The sequence below is a fragment of the Gallinula chloropus genome (assembly GCF_964237585.1).
Source record: "Gallinula chloropus genome assembly, chromosome: 3".
In the NCBI taxonomy this organism is placed as follows: Eukaryota; Metazoa; Chordata; class Aves; order Gruiformes; family Rallidae; genus Gallinula; species Gallinula chloropus.
This window is the reverse complement of record NC_140087.1, coordinates 110,984,703-111,007,599: the sequence shown is the minus strand read 5'-3', so window position 1 is coordinate 111,007,599 and position 22,897 is coordinate 110,984,703. Positions and strand designations below refer to the sequence as shown.

General features: G+C 39.7%; 1 protein-coding gene across 2 annotated transcripts in view; it reads right to left on the bottom strand.

Moving 5' to 3' along the window:
• The window catches only part of VSNL1 (visinin like 1), a gene marked incomplete at both ends in the record, with an annotated part of 53,272 nt that extends 31,499 nt beyond the window's left edge, over window positions 1-21,773 (bottom strand). For both annotated transcript variants that reach the window (XM_084261275.1, XM_084261276.1), the window contains one exon: window positions 21,612-21,773. In XM_084261275.1, coding sequence (XP_084117401.1) covers window positions 21,612-21,773 — 162 coding nt within the window. The remainder of the gene's footprint in view (window positions 1-21,611) is intronic.
• Between the last annotated feature and the right edge of the window lie 1,124 nt (window positions 21,774-22,897).

Genomic DNA, 22,897 nt, shown 5'->3' with positions numbered 1-22,897 from the left:
CTGTAACCAAAGACATCTAGGAGACCCTCACTTCTCATTTAGGGAAGGGCTTTGTAAAAGTCAAGTAAACAGTATCAACCAGATTATCTTCGCACACATGCACACCTACCCCTCTGGAGATCACTACAGAGGTGAGGAAGGAATATATGGATCCAGGAAGATCTTCGAGAAAAGAGGGAAAAATATGAGCTTTGGAAGAAGGGGCAGGTGTCTTGGGCTGACTATAGGAATTTAGTGAGATCATGTAGGGAGAAAGTCAGAAGGGCTAAACTGAACTGGAACTCAGACTGGCCAGTTCTGTAAAAGATAATAACAAAGTCCTTCTACAGGTACATTAACAGTAAGAGGAGGATCAAGGAGAATCTCCAGCCCTTACTGGATGCTGAGGGAACATTAGTGACAAGGGATAAGGACAAGGCTGAGGTCCTTAATTCCTTCTTTACCTCAGTCTATAATAGTAAAGATGGGTATTCCCTGAGTACTCATCCTCAGGAACTGGCTGACAGAGAGGGGAAGAATAGCAAAATTCCCATGGCTAAGGAGGAAATGATTAGTGACCTACTAGGCCAGTTAGATACTAACAAGTCAATGGGGCCAGATAGGATTCACCCGAGGGTGCTGAGAGAACTGGCAGATGTGCTATACAAACCCCTTTCCATCATCTACCAGAAATCCTGAATGGGAATGGCAGAATGGGGAAGTTCCACTCGAATGGAGGCTGGCAGATGTTACCCCCATATATAAGAACGGCTGGAAGGCGGATCTGGGGAACTACAGGCCTGTCAGCCTGACCTCAGTCCCAGGGAAGATCATGGAGAGGGTCCTCTTGGGCGCTATCATACAGCACATGTGTGATGGCCAGGGGATCAGGCCTAGTCAACATGGGTTTACAAAAGGTAGATCCTGTCAAACTAACCTGATCACCTTCTTTGACAAGGTGACCCACTTAATGGACAAGGGGAAGGCTGTGGATGTGGTCTACCTTCACCTTCAGTAAAGCCTTTGACATGGTTTCTCACAGCATTCTGACTGAGAAACTGGCTGCCACTGGCCTTGATGGGTGGACCCTCAGCTGGGTTAAAAACTGGCTGGATGGACGGGCCCAAAGGGTGGTGGTAAATGGAACCAAATCCAGCTGGAGGCTGGTCATGAGTGGTGTCCCCCAGGGCTCAGTCCTGGGTCTATTCTTATTCAACCCCATGCAGAACTACAGGCTTGGGGGAGGCTGGCTAGAGAGCTGTCAGGAAGAGAAGGACCTGGGGGTGTTGGTTGACTGCAGGCTGAATATGAGCCAGCAGTGTGCCCGGGCGGCCAAGAAGGCCAATGGCATCTTGGCTTGTATCAAGAACAATGTGGCCAGTAGGTCTATGGAGGTAATTGTGCCCCTGTACTCGACATTGGTGAGGCCACACCTCGAGTACTGTGTGCAGTTCTGGGCTCCCCACCATAAAAAGGACATTGAGGTCCTCGAGCGTGTCCAGAGAAGGGCAACCAGGCTGCTGAAGGGACTGGAGGTCAAATCCTATGAGGAATGGCTGAGGGAGCTGGGGATGTTTAGCCTGGAGAAGAGGAGGCTGAGGGGAGACCTTATCACCACCTACAACTACCTGAAGGGAGGTTGTAGAGAGGTGGGCGATGGTCTCTTCAGCCAGGTGATAGGACAAGGGGAAATGGCATGAAGCTGTGCCAGGGCAGGTTTAGATTGGATATTAGAAAAAATATTTTACTGAAAGAGTCGTCAGGGCCTGGAATAGGCTGCCCAGGGAGGGGGTTGAGTCACCTTCCCTGGATGTGTTCGAAAACAGGGTAGATGAGGTACTTAGGGATATGGTTTAGCTTAGGATGGGAATGGTTGGACTTGATGATCTTCAAAGGTCTCTTCCAACCTTGTGATTCTGTGATTCTGTGTTGACTCTTCCCCAGCTGACTGTAAATATGTAAATCCCAATTGATAAATTACAGACTTCATATCAGTGATGCTGACAAAGGAAATACAGCTAAACTGGACATAGCTACCAGGGTGCTAAAGATAAAACCTCTGTGTTCTGTTATACCATACCACTGGTTTGATCTGATTCCTTGTATGTCACTGTTCCCATGGCACTTGCCTTTTTTTTTCCTAAGAAATACACTGCATTTTTATTACAGAAAGATAAACTAGTCCTAATTTTACATTTATATTGTAAATTCAGTTGTTCTATTCTTATTTTCCACTGACAGAGATGTGTTAGTATATTTTTTTCATGTAGTACTTTATTTCATTGTTTTTCACAGGCTAAATATTTTGCCCCAAATGTCACAACAGTTTTGTTCTCTCATTTCAACACTTTTTTTAGTAAAACAGCATGTACCAAAGTACAAACAATACATGTAAAAATGCTTTGTTTCTTAAAACTCTGATGTTAAGGGATTATGTGTATATACAACATTTCTAAGAAAACCAAGAGAACTATAGAAAGTATTCAGAATTTACTGCATAGACTGCTTGTCTAAAATGATATTTTATAATATTATATTCTCATCAGATGTGTCCCGAAGTGCAGGACAAGATTAATGGTTTTGTAGGAAACTTCTCTTAAATGTTTCACGAAAGACAAGTAAATGCTTTACTTGGCTTGTAGTGTTATTCTGGAAGAGGGGATGCCTTAAGAAATTATGAAATGCCTTCAAAAGCAGGAAAAACATAAATGCACTTCAGAGAATAAGAGCTTCTGCTTTTATTGTAGATGATGAAAAGCTGACATGTTCTCTGTCCAAACAGTTTGAACCTGTTGACAATGTTCTCTGTCCGACAAAAATTATCTTCCTACTGTTAACACCATGCCAACACTGCTGCAAAATTCATCTATCTGTCCTGTCATTTTAACCCGCAGCCTTCACAGCACCTTTCTTCACTCTACCAAAGAACAAATGTAGACCAGATCTTCTCTTCAAGCCGTGATGTTGCCTGTACCTATCTACAATTTTGGAGCACGTGTTCTTCCACTGCACACCCACTGCAGGTTATCTCTTCCTCTTCAGAATCTCTTCTTGATGTCTGTCTGTGGCTACCCAAGGCTAGACATCAGTCAGCTGGCATTTGGGTTATGACTTCTGGGGGTCTTACTGTTGTTTCACTATGCTCGTGGTCCATTTTCCCGTCCCACACCTCCTCTTTAAAAGCAGACTCTAAGGACTGCATGGTGAAGTTCACCTTTATGCCACCACTCACAATTCACCCTTAGCTTTAAATGCTAATGCTACTAACTGCAAGTGTGTCCAGCATCCACTGCCAGCCCAAAGGCATGACATCAAAAAGAAAAAACAATAGAAAAGGAAGTCAATCAAGTCTCTGAAAAGCACTTGAGACTGACTGATCTCTTATCCAAGTGTAAATACAGCTGTCTTTAAAAATCGAAGCAAAACCAACTACACAAAGTACTACGAATCAAACTTGGACTGTCCAGGAATACTGTATCTATTCAATTAAGTTTTCCTCTTGATGTTCTCCCTACTCCTTGCTTCCTATTCTCTAACATCGCACGTAGACCTAACAGTTGGTGGTAAGATTTGGCAAAGAATACCAATCCAACAACAAGTTATTTTCAAGAACAAATCACCTAAATATAGTGAACTTATTGCCTCTCTACGTGTTCTCTGAGACATTATATTATCTTTATTTACATGTTTCTAGAAGTGAATGGTTTTCCTCTTTTACCTCCACATTTCTGTGTATTTCCCAAAATGCATTTTTCACTTGTTATTTTAGGTATGTTACACATCTATAATTTCTACCCATCCTTTTTAGAGACCTGGGATTTAAATCCAGGCTTTGGCAGGTAACTCAGCCCTGTTGCTTAGCAGCAGCTGACACACATGTAAATGCAATAATGGAAATTCTCGCGGTTACAGAAGTGGAAAGCTCTTGCCTGCTAAAAGCGGATGTTTATAAATCGGCTGGAAGCAGAGTAAGTGGCAATATTAGATTAGAAAAATTCTTTCCAAGCAAAATACAGTCTTGAGTACAAACAGCCTGACACAGCCTAAATAATAGACGGTCTGAGGTTAAAAAAACAAGAGTCAGTATTTAATTATGATTGGTTTTATGTATTGATCATTCTAGTGTTTTAACCATCATATGTATGATCACCAGTAAAACAGACCACAGTCCATTTCATTTAGTGGGTGAAATAATGGATACATGGAAGTCAACTGTAATACCTTTGCTGCCTTTATAGAACTGGGACTTCATATTATCTCCATTTTTTTCATTAAAACTTATGTTTAAGAGTACTGATCCAAGTGCCCATGCGAATCCAAAGCCAACTGTTTAGCATTCCATCCCTGCTTAAAAAAAAATACCTGGCTTAATCTGTATTTGATGTATCCATATGCTCACAGAAACTTGTGGTTTACAGCTGAAGCTTCCTAAGTCCACGGTACCATCAGCAAGAAGGAACCTAAAAGGGTCCCCAAATTGAAACAAAGGGACTTGAGCATGACTCAGGAGACTGATGACGACTGTCCCTTCCTACAGGATTGTGTCCATGCTCATTATTACAGACTTGAGGTCTAACTCTTTGCACATGGAGGATGCAATTTAGCTTAGACATCTACAAGTTAATTGTCTGAATCTAAAGACAGCTATGGAACTTGAGAATCCCCTTATAGTGAATGGAGAATGGTATTTCTATAGTATATAAAAAAATTAAAATGTTTAGGATCAGATTAAATCCTCTAAGAACTCTACTTCAGCCCATTAGCTATTGAAAAAACAAAGGTAGATTTTTATAAGGCAGATAAAATGAATAACCCTTTGGAAATGCCTCTCTCTTCCCCAAATGACAAACTCGCCTTCAGATGGCAAAATTAATCCTAATCGTGAGTGTTGAAGCTCAATGACAGGATGAGGGTGACTAAATAAGCAAGGACCTAGTGGAGAAGGGTCCTAGATTTTAACTCATAGGATCTGATACTATCCACAAAGGTGCAAAGAATCTCCTGAAAATTAACTTAAATCCATTTCCGCTCTTAGTAAAGACTGATTCTTATAGTCTGTGAAACAGTTATTCTCATATCCAGTTGTTTTGATCTTGTTTGGGACTCCTCCAACCTAAAGATAATTCAAAACTTCATTTTTCAGTCACCGTGCCACATTCCCTTAGCTCTAACTCCACTTCAGGTTTACACACTGCACAAGCAGGTTTTTTCCACTGAGCTCTGTTAAGCAGAAAGGAAAAAATAACAGATTTTCCCTTTCTGAATACTTGACAAAAGGTTTTATTTATTCCAACTGAATGCCATTTATTTGTGATTTTTTTCTCCCTTCTAAATATGATGGCTTGTCAGCTTGTGTCACTCACTCTCTATTCATTTCCATCAGCTGCGCCTCTGTCTCCCATGAGAACACTTCAATTTTGTTGCAGGGCCCAGAAATATGATAATCAACAAATATTTCTAGGTCAAATCCATTGTCACAGTGTCAGCGTGTTCATGAGAAATACTGATGCAATTAAACAGTGATTTGCCACTCCAACTACCAGCAAGGCAGATATAAAATACAGTTTGGTTTATATAGATGTTTTTAAATTGTCCCCCTTTAAGAACATTGTGAAAGACAATCAGCTGAAGAACTGAACTAGGAAAAATGCTTAATGCTTTTATGGTGTTTTCCATTTTACTGCTGTACAAACATTAACTAATTTAGCCTCACAATACCCAAGTGAGGAATGGAAGGAAGCATTATTACGATTATATATTATAATTATACTGTCTCATTTAGAATTTCCTGGCTTGTGACTTTTAAAGTAATTATTATAATTATCATAAAACTAATAAAAAGTCAGAAACAACCTTTTTTTTAATTTTCCCTTCCCAGCACGAATGTGCTCTAAGCTAATTAAAGGAGGAGTTCAGAAATGCCTTGAAGCACACTTTTATTTCATGTATCTTGGTTTCTATCTTCCCTTTGTCCACCTGAGTCCACCTGACTTGATCTTGCTTCCACCAAAGGGGAAGAAGGTCTTACCAATGACCACAGGCCGTCCTTGATTTTAGCAATAAAAAAAAGTGTGAAGTGAGTTTCTCTCTCTGATTTTTACTATTTGCTAAGAAAACATTACAAGATCTTGATATAAAACATACTTGTGTGTTCCAAAAAACACTGTAAAGCCTCTTTGACGTCTCACAATTGGGATTAATTTTTAATTTGTTAGTGAAATTGTTTTTCACTAAAACACGTCTCAGCAGTGTCTGGATTCCTCTTCCCAATTCTAGCCTTCCACAGCTCACTGGTACCCTTTACATATAGATAAACAGGTTCCTTCAGGGAATGGCTTCTGCCATCTCTCTCGTGCATCCATTTTGTGATGAGATGACTTGCACAGCGGAGATGGCTTTGTTCTCCAGTAATAACAGTCACGTATGTTTCTCCTCCAGTACTGGAACTTTCAAGGTTTATGGGGACAAAATCCACCTCAGTAACTATACAAAAGTGTCATACAACATTTGAAATTTCAACTGGCTCCATCATAACAGCCAGTCACTGCAAATTCTTAGGAGTTAATTACAATTTAATCTGTCTCTGGGTGAAGCCATAATCAACTGAGTGGTAATTTGGAAAAGGATTTCGGGTAGTTTCTTTTAGCTGGAAGCACGGCAGTTGTGCTAATTTCTTCTTTTAAAATTATGTATTGTAGACCTAACAGTACAAGCGTATGTACAGTGGATCCAGCAGAAGAGAAGAAAGAGAAGTAGTCTAATGAACCCAAACCACACACAGTACTGTTTCATTGACAGCTGCTGGAATAACAAAGAAAGATGTAAAATGATGCGACAGTATCAGGCAGCTCAGGCCAAGATTAATAGATTGACAGGAACATTAATGTTCCTAACTTGCAAACCAGAAACCAACCAGAGTGCTACTCAGCCTTCTAGGTTGCCATCCACAACCTGCATGCCCCAACCATGGCTGGACATCGTGCTCAGCTCAACTGCCTATTAGAAAAGGAATTCACCATCAAATGCCACCACACAGTGGCTTTCCATAACAGAACTCCTTTTCTGCAGCCAGTCGCCAATGCTGTCCTTGTGCTAGTTGTAGATAGTATTTTGCCTGTACTTGCCTCATGACACTAGAAAGACCATCTGGCTAAGCAGATGTGGTAATCTGATTTGTTTTTCCAGTGAACTGAAAAAAACCACAGTGGCTTGAATGGGAGTTCCCAGGAGTGGCCAGTCCAGCATCTCCTCTCAAGTGCTTCCCCATATACCGAATTTGTCATTTCAGGATAAGCTTGGGCAGAGAGTATTTGCTTGTGGAATTTACCAAGGGAGAATGAATTCCCATACAAAAGACAATATATTATCACCCAAAAAACCCCCTAGTTATAAGGCCATCTGTCATTCTTTTGTAGAGTATATCATCTGTTATAAAACAAGGGACTGGTAAAATGCAGGCCAAGCCTTGGTCCCAGAGAAGGTGTCAGATCTCCCATGGGGTGGAACAGGACCACTGGCTATTTGATCTGTTCATTTACAACCTTATTTAAACTGTACAGTTCCTCTCAGAACCATGCTTTTTTTTTACAGATGTATAACCTTAAACATGAACTAGACAATGTCCCCTAGCCAACATTCTCTTCGTCACCTATCTTAATTTTTAAATCCCTTAGGCTTATAAAAAATAGATATAATTTTAAATCTTCCAAGGTTTACAGCAAGTTTACACTTATCCAGCCTCAGTTTCTTCACTTTTTAAACCCAAACTCTGACATATTAAATTAGAGATTTATACATTTAAAGATTAAAAAGAAGGCATTTCAAAAATCTTTCTGAAGGCATTGTATTTCAGTTCAAGTAAAAGATTCTGCATAGCTCCATTTCTTGAAGGGTTTCTCAGCTCCACTAACGCTGAATAACGAACACTTGCACATGCCCACTCATTTGGCTTTGCTACGCAGAATCCTGTTGGAGCTTCTAGACTCGCAGTTTAGAAAAGTTTTCAGCTATGCATAAAGGATGGGGCTGGCTTGCTGATGTTGGACTGCCCTGCCCTTAAGGCCTAAAGAGAGACAAATTAAAAAAAAATGACCAAACCCAGATCATAGGCCGAATGAGCAGAACCAACAGCAAGCCTCTCATTATGCTGAAGTCAAAGCATCCCTTGCCCAACACGGCAGAGTTGCAGAAATTTGAAAGCTGGAAAAGGGCAAAAGTTCACACATCAGACTTCACCGTTCATCTAGCCAATGCCCTAGGAAAGAAGCAAAGCAGAGTACATCACAGCTAAGAAAATTATGGGGAGTGTAGTTAAAGGCTCTTCATACAGGATTTTGCAGAACCTGGGAGATGCCAAGGTTGCATCTTCTGGCCCACTCCCTGAGAAGGGAGAGAACTTTGCTCTTGGGAGGAGAAAACTTTTTCTTTTTATTATACAGCATTCTGTGAATTTACCCAGTGACAGCAAGAATTAAGGCCCTAATATAATAAATGAGCATTAACAATTCAGAAAGTGCATTTTTAGTCCACCATGACCTACACTGAAGAACAATTCATGCTCTCCACCATAATGCTTCCACTTCAGTATGTGTGTGACATGCTGCTCACAGTCACAGCTTCCCTTTGTTATACAGTAAAATGATCTAAACAGTAACCAGGGACTGCTTTTCTTGTACAGAAGTTTTGTTTTCCCCTCTTGTTGTTCTTTTGGCTCCAAGACATGCATTCTTGTCTGCAAAGTAACATGACTTCGGCTGTCCCTGACCCTGCTGTTACACCAATGTGCTGGTAATAAAATCTGGGAGAGACTACTTCAACCAGCCAGCTACGTGAGCTCGCTCACACCACACATATACAGGACTTCCATGGAATTTTTTGTACCATTTTAGGCTTTTACTTTACATAAAAGGGAAGGAGAAAAGGTAAAAAGCGTTCTTGCCCACTTGTGTACTTCGCAATGGGTCATCCCAAAGAAAGCAGCGGTCCTCTTAGGACTGCATACCTGCTTTCATAGCATTGTGTGTAGAACAATATTTCTATGAATCTGGGAACTTAAATATAGCCCAAAGTATTCTGGCAATACGTAAAATGCATGCGCACGAGCCCAGAATAGATGAGAGCAAAGGAAACGATTGAGAGGAACAATCACATGGAAATAAAGAACGTTGGGTACGTGTATAGAAAATGGAAACAACTGAAAACGGCCTGAAGGCAAGTACCATTGGCGATAACGCAGGGATAATGTTTTCATAGGAATTAACTGTTCTGGAGCACTTTTCCCATGTGTAAAGCACAACATACTTTTTATTCAGATAGGTTGATTTGGCAGCCCCTGTATTGCTAGCAAAAATTATTGTGACCGGGCAGGAAAAATTCCACCCTCGGACAGCCAGAATGCAGCTCTTTTATCTCGCACTGACAATTGCCCGCTGGATAGAGCTCAAGAGCTCATTTCCCACTGATACCCACGTCTATAGGATGCCTATTAGAAGTTTGTGTGCCAAATTAATCATTTTCAAAAGTCTTTAATAAATTTGGCTATATGGTAATGCAATTTTTATACTGAATGAGTTAAATTCTGCCTTTGGAAACAGATTTGGTTTCTTTGGCGAAGTGGCATTCCTACAGAAAAAGAAGTAATAAAGAGCTGCTTCACCTTAAAAGAAACTGCTGAATACCAAGACTTCCACCATGTACCTTCTGCTAGTGTTATTTTTTCACTCAGCCACATTGCTCTGGACCTGCAGTTATTTTCTATATGAGTAACTTTATTTTCTGAGAGTGAAAATAAGGTTTCCTTATACGTTCTTTCAGAGCATGTGTCTCTTTCGTGAACTTTTATGTTTCAAGGATACCCCAGGAGAGCAGACACAGGAAGCAGAAACTGTCCTTGTTCTCTCTATTCTTGGCTGTACGTTAGAATAACCCCACGATTTATGTCTCTCGAAAATAACATCAGGCCCATTAAACAACATTTTCCTGCTATACAGAAAAACTCCAGGGGAAAAGAATCTTAAAAATAAATGAGCGGATAGACTAATACACCATAGGGGCTAATTTGCAGCACAGAGTTTGCAATTCTAACACAAGGCCACTAATTTGTTCGGCTTCCCTTGTCATATACTGTGTTTAACTGTAGCAAGGACTAATTGATAGATAAATAATTGCTTTTTCAAGCCAAGATTAATATAGCACATTTACAGTTAAATATGACTATCACTAAAACAAATTCCCATTTTCAGAATCCTATTTTATATACCAGCATTTCTTCCAACTAAAAAAAAAAAAAAAGAAAAAGAAAAATACATTAGATATGCTTTAAAGAGCTGTTCTAGACTTTAACCACAGTTTTTCTGACGGCTTTTTAAGAACCACCATATACTGGAACTCCAAAGATGAGCCTTTCTCAGGCCAAGTGCTATCTGAAGTCACAATTTTTCTTTAAAAAAATAAAACCAAAGAACCAAACAAATGCCACAGATGGACATTGTATTTTAAAAAGCAAATATTGGCAACTATGACTACATAAATAATAAATGGAGAGTTAAGGCATTCCTTCTTCTGCACAAATAAGCAATAGAAAAGAAGCAAACTGTGTGTGCAGTACTGTAACTGTGAAGGGGATACTCAGCTGTGCTGTCCTGTGGTTTTAGATATACACAAAACAGTATGACTATATTCCTCCAAGAAAACTTGGGGATCTTGTCACAACTTGGATTGCCACCCAAGTGAGTTGTCCTAATCAAGCAACTGGGAGAAGTTTAATGTGAGTATATAATGTTTGTACTGAGTTTACCAACCCATGTGTAAGATAAGACTCGATGTGCTGCAGATGCTTTGTACTGAAATGTAGAAGTTGGATCCTGCGGCAAGGAGATGTGTTTTACTGCTGAATGAAGCTTGGAGTGTTAATGGGGACAGCACCTGACCTGCCAAAGTGACACTGGCATCTGTGAGAGGGAAAGCAGGGAGCAGTGATTTAGTGGGAGGAACAACTGCCTCTGCTCCCGCCGGGGATAAGGCATGTGTGTGTGGGTAGGGAGAGTGAAGGGAAGAGAGGACATCTGCATTTCACCGGGACTGGATCCAAAGAGCATCACCTTCCAGCTACCCGTGTTTAGCAGCTGCCTGAAAAGCAGTTGGCTGGAGTTTGTTCTGGTGAAAACAGATCCATGTGAGGAGGGAGGATGTTTCCTGAAGTCACAGGACAAGTTCTTGTTTTAATTGGTTCATTCTGAGACAACTCATCTTTTCAGTTACACCATTTGATTACATAAGTATCTGCACTGACACAGTATGAATTTAGGCACTGCAACTGCTACATTAACAGGCACCAACACAATTAAAATTGGTTCCCATCCCAAAATGGCATTTAGAAGAGGGATGCACATGTAGTCAACACAGACACAAGAAGCAGTGGTAGCTGGAGCATGTGAACATGAAAGCAAATTCAAGGACTGCTCTGTTTCACCAGTCCCTGTGTATCTGGTATCAGCACAAGGGACAGGAATCATAGAATGGTTACGGTTGGAAATGACCTTCAAGATCACCGAGTCCAGCCTTCTACCCAGCCCTACTAAGTCCAACACTACACCAAGCCACCAAGTACAACATAGACTCTTCTTTTAAAGACCTCCAGAGATGGTGACTCATCTACCTCCCGGGGCAGCCTGTTCCAATATCTGACAACCCTTTCAGTAAATAATTTTTTCCTAATATCCAACCTAAACTTCCCTTGATGCAATTTAAGACCATTTCCCCTTGTCCTGTCACTAGCTACAAGGGAGAACAGACCAACCCTCACCTCACTACAACAACATTTTTTATGTAGGTGTAGAGAGTGATGAGGTCTCCCCTCAGTCTCCTCTTCTCCAGACTAAACAACCACATAGCCAAAACTCATGTATCTTGGAGCAGACAGGGCTTTAACCATATCTCAGCCTGATCAGTTTGACAGGGAGGAGCAAAGTAGTGAAGACCTTTCAAAGATGCTGTGAAGAGTTGTGAGCATGCATACAGGTGTTTGATTTCCTACTAAGGGCTAACAGGAATTCCAGGGTATCTCCTTCCAGGTGAAAGGGGGGACAGACATCTAGAAATAACTTCAGAATTGAATTTATTTCTGTGGAAAGTCGCTGACAAAGTTCATGTAAAATCTTATTTCAACTAATGCCCTAAGAACTTTTAATTCTTTTTTAATTGCTTTGTTAACGTGGAAATAATACACTTCTGTTTATATTGCTGTTTCTCAGGACTATGGAGAAATTTTATTTAATGCTGCATGTTCAGTTCTGGGCTATCCATGCAGGCAAAGAGCCACGCTTCACAACTTCTCTAGCACAGGTGGCTTTCACACCAAACTCTTCTGAAAATGTTTCATATGCATTGCAGCAAAATGGCAAAATCTCCTCCAGTCTGGCTTTCCTTGTGTTGATTACTTTATCTTCCGAACCACATGTTTTTCTCATTTTGTTTTGTTTATGATGGAATATAAAATTAAAATAGCTAGCTAATTCTCATGCCAAGCAGCGGTAAGTCATCTCAATTCAGCAATCAATAGGTTTGTCGGTGCAAACAGTCTATTCCTATGAGCCTTAATTAAACACGAAAAGATGGAAATTTACTCTCATTGAAGAAAAATGAAGTTGATATCCCAAGGTACTGGAAACGTTCAGACCATGATTAGTAGAAACCTGACTGGAATCTCAACTATTGTCTACGTGATAATAAAACCGCATTTAACTTGCTAACGAAGTGAGCACCTAAATGACGTTTCACACCACAGAACCCTGTAAAAACACCTGATGTTTCGTTTCCTGCACAGCTGTAGCTACCCCACGGCAGCATGTGTTGCGGTGGTAATAGTGATTTGCCATGTCACAGCACCACAAGCAGATGGAGCCTGCTGAGATGGCTGCTAGAGCCGTGGCCCAGACTGATCAGAACCCCTTTAATTTTTGCAGCATTCACACCCAGCTACAGTGATTCATGGCAGTCCACCTGGAAGTACGTATCACTAACGTACTTTAGTTTTCTGCAGGGCTGTTGAGTTCCCTGTGAGGAGAGGACAGGGGGTGAAGCTGAGGGTGAAGGGACTCAGTTCAGAGCACCAAGTTCCCGTGCAGACTCGATCAAACAAGAAAGCTGTTTTCAGCCCCAGGCGTTGTGCTCAAGTGAGATACTGGAAGCAGCCTTTGAAACCGGAGGAAAACACTTCCATGTTTTAAACCAAAATGCTTTACATCCTATCAGTTTACTTTGGTGTTGAAATGAAGTGCCCTGGTTTCAAAGGCACTGTCAGGAACCCTGTAATACCAAACAGCTTTTTTTTAATATTTTAAACAAACAAAAATGTTTTCAGTTCAAGAAATGTGACAAGCTAAAACCCCTGAAAGACCTCAATTCACTTTGCCCCAAGTAACAAAAACAGATGCTTGTCAGCCTTCAGAACAAGGTTTAGGATGAATCAGTGTTCCAAATCAAAGACCTAAACCACAGGTTTCCACTAAGACATGGTCACATTTGAACACCCATCCTTGTGATGAGGAAGGCACTGAGGTGGTATCAGGTGTGCTAAGAGATATGAAATTTCAGGAGGAAAGAAGTCCTCAACACTTGACTTTTGCAACAGATTGGGTAAAGAACCACTGATCAGTGTTGATGACTGCTTTGAAGAATACTTAACAACGGTAAAACAAGCACTTACAACAAATAGTAGACCTGAACATGGCAACAGCTTTGGGACTTGGCTCTGACATTATTTTTTTTCTTCTTTTCTTTGAGGTCTTTGATACTTAGTGTTAACAATGGCTCTCTCCATCCAAGCTGCACCACTACTCCTTCTGTATTACCCTTCAAGAAAATTAGAGCTGAATTAATGAATTCAGTGTTTTGCTACAAAAATAGTTACAGCATCCTAAATTCATCACTGTGACTCCTCTGAGGAATCTAACACAGAGCAAAGGTGAGTTGTAAAGGAACAGGTTGTCTTATAAAATACATAACAGGTTTTGAAAATGGGTACCTTCCTTCAAAACAAAAGATGAAGAAATGTCCATGTTATTGTTTGAAAATTCACCCAGGCTGGATTCTTTTAGTGGGCTACACTGGAAACTAGGGCGTGCGTGTGCATGGTGAGATCTTTAAGCATTCCAGGCTGGATTTTCTTGCCCTGGCCAGACATAAGAGAGTACTCTTCAATGCTTTGGATGTGATGTTACTTTAGAGTGCTTCCAGGAACCACATATAACCACAAAATTACAGAAATACTCCATACTTAGTAATAATCAGAGGTTTTGACTAACCCTTTACATCCCCACACATCTGCTGACTCTGTAAGCCCTGGAGATGCCTTTGAACCGTTAGACTGTTTTATGGATTCATGTGACCAACATTCCTGCCTTTCTTGGAGAGGTTGTCAGCATATGTTACTGAACCATTCAAGCATCAGGAAGACGCATCCCACAAGCCTGGACACTCCACAAGCTGCTATTTGGAGCAATTAAGATTTAGCTATTTAGATTTCATCTCTTAGAATTGTCCAACTTCCTAATTTTCTAGATTTAGAGTCTCCAGAGATTGTCTGGAGGATATGGGCCATTATGTGCTCTGCAACAGAAGCAAAGAAAAATATATTTTAGCCTTTAAAATTAGCCACAAGCCATAATGCTGCAAAAAGAAAAGGACTTGCTTGTCCTTCTTTGCCTCTGAAACTGTTTTTCTTATAATTTCAGGACTTTTACTCTCAGCACTCATAAATAACTGCTGCCTTTACAAGCAGTGAGAAATGTTCTTTACATGTGAAGAGTAGAGCTCTCCAGACTCTAGATCCAGCTTGCAGAACTGGATGTTAATGGAGCCTGCACCAGACTTCACAGGACGCGGGTCTCGAGCTCAGTGCAGTCCTAAGCGCTTAAATAAGGATCAGGAATGAAAACTCCCATCAGTTTCAGGGAGATTAGGATTTCAATCTAAACTGTGTTGTTAGAGGCCTTAGTGTCCAGTGTTGTGATTTACAGCCACAGTTCCATAACAGTTTGCTACCCAGAGAGCTGGTCCTCCTCTGAAAATTACTGTTTTCATTTTACTTTGCAGCTTAAATGAGAACCCATGTTTATTTACTGTATTTTATTTTTCAATATGGTTGCTGATCTTTAAAGCTCTGTTTACTAAAAACAGATTTTAAAAGATGTTCCGTAAAATGATATTAAGTCCAGACATTATTTTTCCTGGGATCAGCACAGAGACAGAAATTTAGCAGAAAGGCATGTTAACAGTATCCTCCCCTTCTCCAAATCATTCAACGTCAGCTTCAAAGTTAACACTGCCTTTAGGGTTTGTTTGATTTTGGTTTTATATGTAAGAAGCATTCTGGCCCTTTGTTCTAAATTCATGCAGCACAATTTCGGCTTCTGTTTGAAACATATAATAAGCCTCTTATGTGGTTTTCTACTAGACCTGCATTTTGGCACAGCACCTGCCTATTCATGTTTATAAGGAGAAGGAGGAGGAGGAATAATGGCAAAAGCAGTTTTCCATGGAAAACATCCAGGCAACAAGACCACTTTTTTGGTTTTTTTTTTTTTTAAAAAATAAGTCCTGTATGGAAAGCAATTTTAGTCTCTTGGTTTTAAAGTTATCAGAACCCAATTTTAATACAGCTTTGGAGCACTAAAAATACACTTCATCCTGAAAAGCACTCCCCTGTGATAATGCTGAACCACAAACACATTTGCTTTTCAGCGTACTGCCTTTTGGATTCCTGGATTCTGCTATATTAATTTTCCTTTCACAGGACCTTTCACTGCACTTCTAGTGAAAGGGTTTTTTTTACTCTGGGAGCACTTGTTTCTAACAATTTCACTGTGATTGTCTCAAATGTGCAGACTCATATTAAGTGCTTAAGGAATGCATTAAGAATCTCTACCGCATAGACTATTCTACAAACCCCACCGATGCCAATAATGTGACTGATTTCTTTCCAGCCTCTATTCACCCATCTACATGTGTGCTCCTTCTTACAGAGCCACCTTGTAACAACCCTGGACCACAGCTATTTGTTGCTTTACCTGTGTGCATCCAATGTTATCCCAAACTCACTCTAGACTAACAATAATAGGTTTATTATTCCATATCAGTTTTGAAAATGCAGTAACACAGCAATACTATTAAGCTGTTTAAGGACTTTTTAGAGTCATGTTTATAAATACATACAAATGATTTTTATTTTTTTGTGTGTTGCAGTTAAATTTAGGTGGTGCACCCTATAAACACACTGATACTGTTCAGGAAGCCTGCTAGCACCCCAGATGTCATCTTCTGTAAGGTAGCAACTGCATGGGCTAAAATCACTGTATGAGTAGGGTACATCAGTATTTTTGATGATCTGCATGATTTCAAAAGATGTTGTAGCTCTTTAGCAATACAGAATTGATAAAATATATTTAAATATATTAATTACATTAGGTACAACATACCTAATACTGACATAATATATGTAAAATGTACTCCTTCTGCAGGGAGAATTTAAGTGGCAAAACTGCACTCATAAAACCAGCAGAGTCCTTCTGGTTAAAAGAGATTATCCCAGAATAATCAGTTTCTGCCAGCATAACTGCATCTATGTTAAGGGCATCTGTAAACACAGCTGCTCTTTTCTGGAATCCCACTTCTTCACAACCACTGAAAGCCTGAAACGCAGCTCTAACCCAACATTTTGAGGAGCTCTGTGCCATCTTTAGAAAGACACTAGTCTGTCTTGAAAATCTGGATAGAGAAAAAGAGGCTGCAAATATACACACTTGAATCTCAATAGATTTTTGAGAAACTTTTGTTCTACACATATTAAATTGCAGGACTAGAAATCAATTCCCTTCAAGGCAGGAAATGTGAGAAACAAGCCAAAAATATGACAAACCATTTGATTGAAATTAATCAAATGGCATTACTATTTTTTTTTATTTATTTAGATTTTCTTTATAAAACCCTAAAACATAGCTGAATCATAGAAGTATAATAAAGTCACAAAGCAAATTACATGTTTTAATGATAGCATTACATCATGATCACTCCCAACCCTACCCTTCCAGTTAGAGGACCATTGGTGTTTGCTTCTGTTACTAATCGAGAGGATATGCTTCTCATGTTCAGTGACCCAGTTCCAAGAAGTATCATAATATAGAAGCCTATTTTCCAGTTAATAAACATGCATAATTCCTGTGAACATTAGCACTGATTATGCACACTTACACACTCGAGGGCATATTCATCTAAACTCACTGAATTCAAAAGATCTGAAGAAAAATGCATTTGGCCCTCTAGACTGCAAGAAACCCTAAAGAATGATAGGAATGGTCCAGAATGTTTTATTGGTATATTTTATGTTAATGGCACTTTTTCATATTCCCTTAGCTCTCTGCTAATGTTGTTTTACGTAAGGTAAAAAAATTAAGGACTTTTCAGGATACAGGAAAGGAAAAGAAAGCAAGTAAGGATTAAGCTCAGTAGTTAGGATGCTCACGTTCAAGATGGAAGCTGAAGGTTCCATCTCACCATTATTTCCTGCAGAAAAAGAGGTTAATCTGGATACTGCCAGCAGCCCAGAAGGGCCTGTCTCATCCCAGGTAGAGCAATGAGAGGCTGAGCACTGCAGACTCAAATGCTTCTCCAGGACATGATAACTGATTAAGAGTTTCCTACAGCTTGATGAGTACTTAAAGCACTGTGGTAAAGATAAGGCACTCACATTATCTTCATTACTTAAGACAGAAGGAAAAGGAATTTCAGGCACCTGATTTTGCTTTGATTTCTAATGCACTGGATAGCTCTCTGCAGGAGAGGTTTGAAAGATGCAACTCACATATGAAAACAGATGCCTATACCCTGGAGAAATGCTGAATTTAATACAAATTCCCACCCTGAGCATTACCTCGTGGTCTTGCACTGGCACATTTGTTTACAACAATCGCGGGCTCGATTTTCAGCTTCCTCAGAATGGTATCCACAAATCTCTCCCTCTCCAAAGCTCTGTGCAGACTGCTGGGACTGCTAACTTGGTGTTTCAGCATTTTGGTCTCTTTGTGGCTCTGGGCTTATATTATATAAACTGTTCTTCATTAAACTGTTTCAGAAACTGCTGAAGCATTCACCTCATTCAGCACCGTGGAGGGAAACATAAGCCCTAACAGCTTGCCACAGATTCTGGATCAGAAGAAGAATCTATCCACCCAAAAATACATCAGTATTTTTTACTGAACCCGTTAGATTGCAGACAAAGCTAAAGATGAAACAGTATAAAGTACATTTCCTCCTATTTATTTCTTTATTCCTGCTTATTGAAGAGGTCTGCTTGCCTAAATATTTTTACAGACAATTCCACTTAACGTGCTGTAAATAATTTTTCCTGTAGAGTCCGTTTGTGTAACTGCTATTTATTTTAAGCACTGCATGATTTGTATTCATAATGGAAACTTCAATAGCAAGGGCTTCCACGCCAAGCTAGAGTAATTCCCCCTTTAGTCAATACAGTCTTCATTTACATCAGTGAACAGCACAGTACAATTGATGCAAATACGTCGAGTGGAAACGTTAAGTATGGAGGATCTGACAACCACAACACACTTCCCAGGACACATTTTCTGCTAACATTTCATCCAAAAAAATGGAGTTTCTGCTCTCCAAGACTGTGAACCCCACTCTGTTATTAAGATGAAAGAGCAGTAGGTTGAGATAACGAGGAGATTCACCTCAAAATAGTGCTCCTGATACAGTCTAAAGCGGTTTTCCTCTTTAAGCTCTTTTCTACTGTGTGTGAGTAAAAGAAAAGATTTCTTTTCATCTCAGCCTGATGACAAACACACACCTTTGTATCAATCCAAGTGCAAGTGTGCCACACAACTCATGAACAAAGAAATGGTGTCAGCTCAAAAAAATGTAAATCTGAACAGAAGTCAGTCTTTACTTTCTTTTCTAATATATTTATTGATGGAAACCTTCAATAAAATCTGGTTCAGATCAAGAGATAAAATGCCATCCATCTCGACTGTAAATTCATGGGGAGGAATTATTAATCGATATACACCTCACACATTTTCACCCTGAACACGCACTAGAGGAACTGCAATGCCAGTAAATGTAACCAGAATGATTTGGGGCTCTTGCTGGTGGCTCCTCCTGGAAAGATCAAATTTCCATCTGGGTTTCTGTCTGCAGCCAGCAGCCAGGGCAGGCTGAGTGTCCTGCATAGGAGAAGTCGCCACCACTGACAGCACTCAGACCATTAGCTCCTCGGAGAGCCCGGGGCCATTATTTTACAAGCATTTCTGTGACAGAAGGAGAAGTAAAGCTCTGGATTTACTACAGCTAATCATATTTCTCCACTGCAAAATTAGTGTTTGGCCCTGTATGTAAGCATTATACATAGAATGACAATAAACTGGGATCAGTATATGGCAGCACCATCATACAGCAGATCTCAAAACCTGTATCCACCAAAGCAGGGGAGACAATCTTATTTGACGGGCATATCTAAAAATATATGAGGCCATAAAACGAAAAGCCAGATACTGCAGCTTAGTAAGACTACAGAGCTGTCTCCAAATTTCAAGTGCATAATATTGCTGTGCTCTTCAGATTTTGCACTACCATTCTTGCACACATGACATTGAATTTACTCTCCAATATCTCATAGAATCATTAAGGTTGGAAAAAACTTCCAAGATCATCGAGTCCAACCTTCTTCATGAGGAAAGTATCTGTGTTCACAAATATTTCACCCTTTGAAGGGAGAAAATCCTTTGAAGGGAGAATCTCCTAACAGTTTTGAGTTATTTTCATAAGATATCTTTTCCCACAACACATAAAATTCTAACAAAAAGATTAATGCCATTGCTTCGATTTTCCAAAAGGAAAATAGTGATTTCTAAAGAGTTAAACAATTGGCACACTTTATTAGGATCAGTTATTTTGAAAAAAGAATTTACTTTCTCAGAAACATGCAAGAGAAACGATTAGATGTCTGATCTTGCTGGATGTGCACTGATTACTGTTCAAAATGCAAACTATAAATTAACAGTTAATAAAAAGCGCAGTACCTGAGGCAGTAAAAATTCTATCATCTGAAAATAAGAGTTATTACAAAATCAGTCGTTTCTTAAGAAAAGGATTGCAAGGCAATGTTTTGAGCCATAAATATTAAAATATGAAGACAGAAGCTTATTTATATAAGCTGATGTTAGCAGTTTTTGTTAAACTGTTCATTAGAAGGAAAAATGAGGCTATGTAACAATCTGCAGAGTGATACAGTCCAAGGCTGAAGAATTTTAGGAAAGGACTGTAGCATGCATTTTTGGGAAAAGACAGTCCCACTTGTCTGCAGAAATTGTCAGTGTGCTCAATATTAACTATGTGCATTTGAAAGGCTTTTTTATTTTTATTCAGCCTCCCATTGTATTTATGAACCGTTTTGATCCTACCATTCATCACTGCCATCCAATATTTTTCCTAATTAAAATTACTTTGAAGTCTCTGACCTTTAGGCAGACACTCAATTCTGAATTAAAATATAATTATCTTTGTAACATGAATACACTTCTTATGCTGCCCCCATGCTCTCCTTGGTACAGAATAAATACATAATAAATATAAGGAAAAGACTACATTGAACTTGATAAAACAATGAAAAATAGGAAGAAAATAAACTAACCAGTCCGGTTTTCCTTTCATATAGAACAAGGGCAAAGAGACAGTGGGGAAAAAAGAAAGGCATACTTAAAATTGACAGAAATAAATCCTTTGTGCATAGTACATAATTTATCTGCAGGACATGCTGCCATGGAACCTGTCACAGAACATCACCACTTTCGCTGAAACCAAAAAAGGGATAGTCATCTATATAAGAAGGTCCAGCAATCGCACTGTTCATGTTCAGTAGTTATTGAACAGGACCACAACCACTCTCTGCAGGTGCAAATCCTATGAGGAACGGCTGAGGGAGCTGGGGTTGTTTAGTCTTGAGAAGAGGAGGCTGAGGGGAGACCTTATCACCACCTACAACTACCTGAAAGGAGGTTGTAGAGTGGTGGGTGATGGTCTCTTCAGCCAGGTGACAGGAGATAGGAGAAGGGGAAATGCCACAACGCTGCACCAGGGCTGGGTCAGATTAGATGTTAGGAAAAAATTCTTCACTGAAAGAATTGTCAGGGCCTGGAACAGGCTGCCCAAGGAGGGGGTGGAGTCATCTTCCCTGGATGTGTTTAAAAAAAGGGTAGATGAGGTACTTAGGGATATGACTTAGCATAGGACAGGAACAGTTGGACTTGGTCTGAAAGGTCTTTTCCAATCCAGTGATTCTGTGATTCTGTGAAAGAGGTCCATAAATTACAGAATGCAGAAAAGTATAATTCTTGTGAGTAAATCACAGCTTTTTTAAACTTTTGGTTCTGGTCTGTGTAGCTAATCACTGATATAATGAGAGCAGCACTTGGCATTTATTGTCTTGTCTTCACCATTGCCTTGCCTAGCAAATGTATTCCCCAGTCTAATGAATGGCAGCTCTTGACTCTATGCTTGCTTGCTTTACTGCACTCTGTAACCTTTTCTGTGGCCATATAATAGGAACTTAATACAGAACTTACTTTTACGTAGAGCTGCTGAAACTCTTCGAGGTTCAGTCTACCACTTGGACAGTCCTTTAGAAATCCCTTGTACCACTGTTTTAGCTCATGTTCATTGAACTCCGTGCTCTTCACCAGGTCCTCCATCACCTCAGGGGCCAGCTTGCTATTCTGTTTCCCCATTTTGCCTTAAGAAGAAATAAATCAAAACAATTAGTCAAGTTGCTGTGAAGATTTTAAACTAGAATTAGCAATAAAGCTTGAACACATCACTTGTTTTGTACTCAATGCCGCTTTTAATCAAACACAACTTCACAGATTTGCTAGTGAACAGGAACCTAAAGCCATGCTTGAACAGTAGAGGCTGAAAATGGTGATAAAGGCAACACTCGTCTTTCATTTAGGAGACTTAAGGGCTGGAGACAGACTTCTCATTTGCCTCTAAATCAGGTAATTTCTTTTCCTTACTCCAAGACTGAAAAAGATTACTTAATTTTCTTCTTTGAATTTAACAGAAGAAAATAACAGATTCAGGGATGCCCACAGAATTCCTCTTTATCTTTGCTTTGAAAATCTCTCCAGCAATGACACCCATGTTAGCAGTTACTCCTCACAGGTACAAGTCTGTGGACAGACAGGCTTGTAAAGTACAGCATTAGATGTTCCACTGGGAGGAAGCAACACAACTGCCCATACACTTGGTCTCAAAAAATGATGAAACCTAACGGCAAAACCAAATGTAATTCTTGTATATGCACATATACATGTATACATATACATATGCATATGTATCTACATAAGTATATGTAGATATTTACTACATAATTGATACACAACAGATGGTTTATATTTGATCACTGTTAACTCTGGAGATATCTACTGTATTTGTTACATACATTTTGTACACACACTTATAAATATTAAACATACAGAAATACCAAATATGCACAGATAAATACAGTGATTTCAGAACCGCTCGTGTTGGCCCTTTGAGATACTTCCAGGTCCTTTGAGGTTTGACCGAAGACATCCTTTGAGAGGACTTGTGAGAGATCCTTTTCTTTAACTTTTCCCATTCTACTACTGTTTGTTTCATGACAGGAAATGTCTTTCGGTTATTTTTTAATCAAATGACAGACAGTACTTGTCCTGTACAGCACTGCAAAGCGATGAATAATTTCTTTCCTGAGCCTAGCTTAGCATTTCCATTTTTATCTCCTGGTATAGCATCTGTCTCTAATGACAGCATCACGTTGAAGGCATTGATTTCTAGTCCGTATCACCACCCATTCCTGATAGCAATCTAT